This window comes from Panthera uncia (assembly GCF_023721935.1).
Source record: "Panthera uncia isolate 11264 chromosome C1 unlocalized genomic scaffold, Puncia_PCG_1.0 HiC_scaffold_3, whole genome shotgun sequence".
In the NCBI taxonomy this organism is placed as follows: Eukaryota; Metazoa; Chordata; class Mammalia; order Carnivora; family Felidae; genus Panthera; species Panthera uncia.
In genome coordinates, this window is record NW_026057584.1 from 55,520,803 (window position 1) to 55,526,802 (window position 6,000).

At 37.6% G+C, this 6,000-nt stretch overlaps 1 protein-coding gene across 2 annotated transcripts in view; it reads left to right on the forward strand.

The window, feature by feature from the left end:
* NFE2L2 (NFE2 like bZIP transcription factor 2) overlaps positions 1 to 6,000 on the forward strand; it is a 149,131-nt gene that overhangs the window by 9,321 nt on the left and 133,810 nt on the right. For both annotated transcript variants that reach the window (XM_049615962.1, XM_049615963.1), the window contains exon 2: positions 324 to 407. In XM_049615962.1, coding sequence (XP_049471919.1) covers positions 357 to 407 — 51 coding nt within the window. In that variant the 5' untranslated portion in view covers positions 324 to 356. The remainder of the gene's footprint in view (positions 1 to 323; positions 408 to 6,000) is intronic.

The following is a 6,000-nucleotide window of genomic DNA, read 5'->3' on the forward strand; positions in this document are numbered from 1 at the left end:
GGCTATTGTGGCAAAAGTCAGTGGTTTCCAGGCACCTGTAACTCAGCTAAGTTACCTTTGGCTGCTTCAGGATTGTGTACTTTTTTAGGAGTCCCTACTCCATATTCAGAAGAACTTATAGTGGAAATAATTTTCCTGGTTACCCCTCTATATGTGTCCCTCAGCTCTCACTCTCTACTCAACCCTGTCCCATTATTTTCTTTCCTGAAAGGGGAAGCCATCTTTACCCCCCACTGCCTTAGGTTATTCTGTAAGAAAGCTACTGTGAGTGTATTAGGGATGTACACACCTCTAATGGTCATCCTTTCCTTACCCTTTTACAGTTAAAGAAGTTTTCCCTCTAGTCTTACTGAACCATGGCACTACCTCCCAACACCAGCAATCACATCTCCTTGAAGCCTGAAGAGGTATGGAAGCTACTTTGAATCAAATACTTAAAATGATCTTCTAACTACCCATGCAGTGATTCCACTGCACCCCTAATATGCTTTTAAAAGAGCACTATCTGTTTTTGAAATCTGCTTTTTAAAATGGTGACGTATTAAATGACTATTTTCAGACAAAGATATTTGGTAGCTTCTTCATGCTCTTATTTTTTGTTTGTTTCTAATTTTTTAACAACCCTCTTTGTATTTTTTTCTTTCTTTTAAAACCATCTTTTCTCTTTTGTTTTTCAACTTAAGTCAATATAATCAGAGTTAAAAAGAAGTTTGGACACAAAGTATTCAGGTCCAGTAAAATGAGAAAAAGTCATGGGAAGATAACCAAAGCTAATGTCAAGAGATCCCCCTAAGAGAAATGAAGTCAGGAAACACACCTCAAAATAGAGCCCTCAGTAGAACCACCAACAGACTGCAAGGCACAAATGTGAGGATGGTTGTTTCGAGGCCAACTAATTCTGTTAAAGGAGGACTTTTTAAAATGTTTTCTTTATTTATTGTGAGAGAGAGCACACTCATGCAAGGGAGGGGCAGAAAGAGAGAGAGAGAATCCCAAGCAGGCTCCACCTGCTGTTAGCACAGGGCTCAAACTCAGCAACCATGAGATCATGACAATCGCTGAGCCTGAGATCGGAGTCAGACACTCAACTGACTGAGCCACCCAGGCGCCCCTAAAGGGCAACCTCTTTAAAATACACTCTTTAAGGACATTGTCTGACCCTCTGAATATAGTCCTCAAATGTATCCTCTGATCCAGCTTGTTTTAAGCTGGTGTGCAAAATAATGGTGCATTTGAAATGTTAGATAATTTCCCATTTTCCTTTTGAAGGGATTTAAATATCAGAAGATGGTGATTCATTTCTTATTTCTTAAAAAAAAAAAAAAGAAAAGAAAAGAAAAAGGATAGGAAGAAAAAGAAAGAAAATGGCCAAAGCTACTGGATCAAAAGTAATTGCTTATGTGTGGTTGAGGATGGGGTAGAGTTGAAACTCACATAACTGAAATTTTAATTGTAGTCAGTTCTGGCCCTTTATTTTTATGGCGAGCCATATGGTTCGTAAGCAAGTTTTAAGTCCATCTATTTAATCACAGTTGAGGTTAGAAGAGGTTGCCTATGTAGAATAGGGTCATAGGGTGAGCCTCCAGAGAGCAAGCAGGAGGCTGGTAGAGGAGTGAACATCAAGAACCCTCCTATAGGGAGACAGTGCACCAGCTGGAAAAACATGACACCAGATGTAATAATAATGATGAAGACATCTAGGCCCTGCATCGGCCTAAGGGAGGTGAAAATATTTCAGTGAATGAGTTACTTTGTATGCTAGTTCTGGATGGTGATTTTAACAGGTCAGGGAAATCAGCCTTCAGTATCTGAAGAAGTGCCCACTGATTTGCCCTTTGGCTACTTAGCTACAAGTACATTTGTAGTCAGCATCCCAAGTTCTATCCGTGATTTTCTAAAGATTACTCCATCATTGAGGGAGTTTATTTATTATAACCAATCTATGATCTTAAAATGCAGGAAAAAATTTCAGAAACCCAGAATTACAGATATGAATACATAAAGCCACCATAAAATATGTGAAAATTTCATTTTGCCTTACAGGAATTCATAAAATATAGGTTACATAACTTGCTTTAAAATAAAAACATATTTCAGCTAAGGCACATTTTTCTTAGAACCAGTCCATAAGGACAACAGGTAAATTTCTGCTTCCCAGCTTTGAAATGGGATTATTAAAATTACCTTGTCTTGGGGCACCTGAGTGGCTCAGTTGGTTGAGTGTCCCACTCTTGGTTTTGGCTCAGGTCATGATCTTGCTATTTGTGAGTTCAAGCCCCACATCAGGCTCTGCACTGACAGTGCAGAGCCTGCTTTGGGATTCATTCTCTCTCTCCCTCTCAAAAATAAATAAACAAACATTAAAAAAATAAAAATCTTTAAAAACAAACAAACAAACTAGGAGCTCCTGGGTGGCTCATTTGGTTGAGCATCCGACTTTGATTTTGGCTCAGGTCATGATCCCAGGGCTGTGGGATCGATCCCTGCCTTGGGCTCTGCACTGAGGGTGGAACTGAGGGTGGAACCTGCTTGAGATTCTCTCTCCCTGTTTCTCTCTCTCTCTCCCTCTGCCCCTCTCCCTGCTCACACACTCTCTCTCTCTCTCTAAAAAAAATAAAATAAAAACTAATACTCAAAAGTAACTCTAAAATTGATAAACTGTGCAAATCAAAGAACGATTATTTAACTATAGTAGAAGAAAAATGGACAGATGAGTGACATCTCACTTTCATAATAGTTATCATGAAAGAAATAGGTTTTATGATAATTTTACTCATTGGTAAAAGAGACTTAATCATTTTTACAATCATTTGAATAATAAACTCTTTTTAATGGAATGAGTTTGATGCATATGACTATTCATTCTGAATCTAATAGTCACTATTAATCATTATCTCCTCCCAGTCCAATGGTTCTCGCAATATCCTACAATTCTGAGGTACAGATTCCTTTTTGAGTCCTCTTGATGTTATCGGAATATGTGGAATTATATTGTTGTATATTGAAGATATTTTCTTCCTGTCAGGGTAATTCATTGGTATCTCTTTACAGGAGATTTGGGGTTTCTGTTGTTGTTTGTTTTGGTTTTTTGGTGTTTTTTGGTACCACTCTAAGAATAAGGTATTTACTACATCCCCCCCCCATGAAATATTTTTTATTCTTTAACAGAGAATTAAATAGTTTAGGATGAAGAGACTCTCCTCTCTGATTTATACTGTATGCATAACTATGTTTATGCAGCCAAATTATTTGGGTTTTCCTCTTAGGTTCACTTTAGCAGACACTTTTTCCCAGGGAAAAACAGTGTTGTTGATCATAGCAGTAGGTCCAATTCCTTTCTCATGTATTTATTTTTGAAGAACTCCCACAGACTGGCTTGTCCTTAACCATAGGTAGAAGTTTATTCTATATGATTGTGTGTGTGTGTGTGTGTGTGTGTGTGTGTGTGAAGTGACAATGAGGGTAGTGTAGGAAACAAATGTTGTTTTAAACAAACATGAAAGAGAACGCTCGAATAAGCTAGGTAACATCTCACCAGAGAATAAGTGGTTAATATCAGATTCTTCCTAACAGCAAATTTTGATAGGTCAAAAATAGAGATACCACAAGCACACAGACACCTAAGAGGGTGTTAAGAGGTCAGGTAGAACATACCTACATCTAAGATCAGTCCTGTTCTCTTATCCAGGTTCTGCCTAAGGACAGAGCTCCCCAAAGACTTCCAGAGGAATCAAAATGAATATATGCAAATTTTCCTTCATCTTATGACTTCAAAACTATTGTCAACCCATTAAAACTCTTTTCCTTGTTTTTTCATTTAATAAAACCTAATTGTAAAGTCAGTTATATTTTAGGTAATTTTCTCTGATACCTAGACAAGACTCCTTGAGGCTGAGCTGCCTGAGTAACATGAAGGATGGTTTTCATTTTATTAAAAAAAAAAAAAAAGATGAGAGAAAGATAAGTAAAAAATAAGATGCAATTTAAAATGGATATAAAGAGGAAAAGCATTCTTCAATTGTATATATTAGAGGAAGAGAGAGGAAAATCTCACACATACTCCCCAAAACAGAGAAGGAAAAGTGATTATAATTGACCATGTTGTTTTTCTTTTTTAATGGTTTCTAGGTGGTGGTTGTTTTATCTCTAAATCTTAAAATAATTTAGTTAGGTACAGCAGTTGGCTTTGGTGAAATAGAGCAGAAAGCAAACATTGGATCAGGGGTGGCAATGGCTGATGTATATTTTTAACTGCTGATTATATTTAGCATGAGGGTCTGATGTTATACAGCTGGAAATACTAGAGAGGGAAAGAAATGTGTTTTTATAGAGATAACTCAAAACTCTGAGTCAGAAGACCTGGATTGAAGCTCCACGAGTACTGCTTGTGCTCTCTTCTTTTCCTTACCTTTATTCACAGTACTTACCTTTTGGGTAGACATCTTAATCTTGTTTCCCTGTTGGGCTATTGTTAAATTCGGTTGAAGTAGTGCAAGTGAAAGTACTGTTCAAAGTTAATAGTCCTGTAAAAATATCAGTATTCCTAAGAACATGTTGTTTTCATTCTATTTTACCCGTTGGAAGATAAACAAGGCTTCCTAAAACTAGCAAAAGGCTATTAACGCTAAAAAGAAGAGAAAGGACAATCCCAGTTTATTTTAGTTTTGATATACATAAAAATACTAAAACTGGGTGCTTGGGTGGCTCAGTCCATTAAGCGCTTGACTTTGGCTCAGGTCACGATGTCACAGTTTGTGAGTTCGAGTCCCCCATCAGGTGAGTACAAGCTCTGCTTCGGTGAACACGTGCCCCACTTCTCGTGCTCTCTCTCTCTCTCTCTCTCTCTCTCTCTCTCCCTCTCTCTCCCCCACTTCCCCCCCCCGCCCTTTGTGAGATTCTCTCTCTCTCTCCCTCTCTCTGTCCCTTTCTCACTTGCTCCCTCTCTCTCTCAAAAAAAATAATAATACTAAAACAAATCAATAAAATAAAATAATATATTAACCCATCAGGAAAGTACCAATTCCTTGCTAAGATAATAATTAAAATGGCTTCTTCAAGAGAAATGACACCAAATAGGTTCATTTTATAACATAATAACAGGCTATCCAAATAAGAGAAAAATAACAGGTAAGTCTGCTTCAGCCACAGTTCAAATGCTCACAAATATTTAATATGATTGTAGAAAAACTAATAAAGCTTTATATTCTATTTCACATTCCCTTTCTCAGCCTATGACTAATAATTGCTAATTGGTTTAGGTAAAGCTTTTGGCTTTAGCCTTAAGCTAGAGTGTTGAAGTATCTAGAGTGCTAAATGGAAAAAAAAATTTTTTAATGTTTATTTTTGAGAGACAGAGAGAGAGCGCAAGTGGGAGAGGGGCAGAGAGAGGGAGACAGAATCAAAAGCAGGCTCCAGGCTCTGTCAACACAGAGCCTGATGTGAGGCCTGAACTCATGAACCATGAGATCATGACCTGAACCGAAGTCGGGACACTTAACTGACTGAGTCACCCAGGCGCCCCTAAATGGGAAATTTAATATAAAATATCTTTTATTTATTTATTTATTTATTTATTTATTTATTTATTTATTTTTAATATATGAAATTTACTGTCAAATTGGTTTCCATACAACACCCAGTGCTCATCCCAAAAGGTGCCCTCCTCAATACCCATCACCCACCCTGCCCTCCCTCCCACCCCCCATCAACCCTCAATTTGTTCTCAGTTTTTAACAGTCTCTTATGCTTTGGCTCTCTCCCACTCTAACCTCTTTTTTTTTTTTTTTCCTTCCCCTCCCCCATGGGTTTCTGTTAAGTTTCTCAGGATCCACATAAGAGTGAAACCATATGGTATCTGTCTTTCTCTGTATGGCTTATTTCACTTAGCATCACACTCTCCAGTTCCATCCATGTTGCTACAAAAGGCCATATTTCATTTTTTCTCATTGCCACGTAGTATTCCATTGTGTATATAAACCACAATTTCTTTATCCATTCATC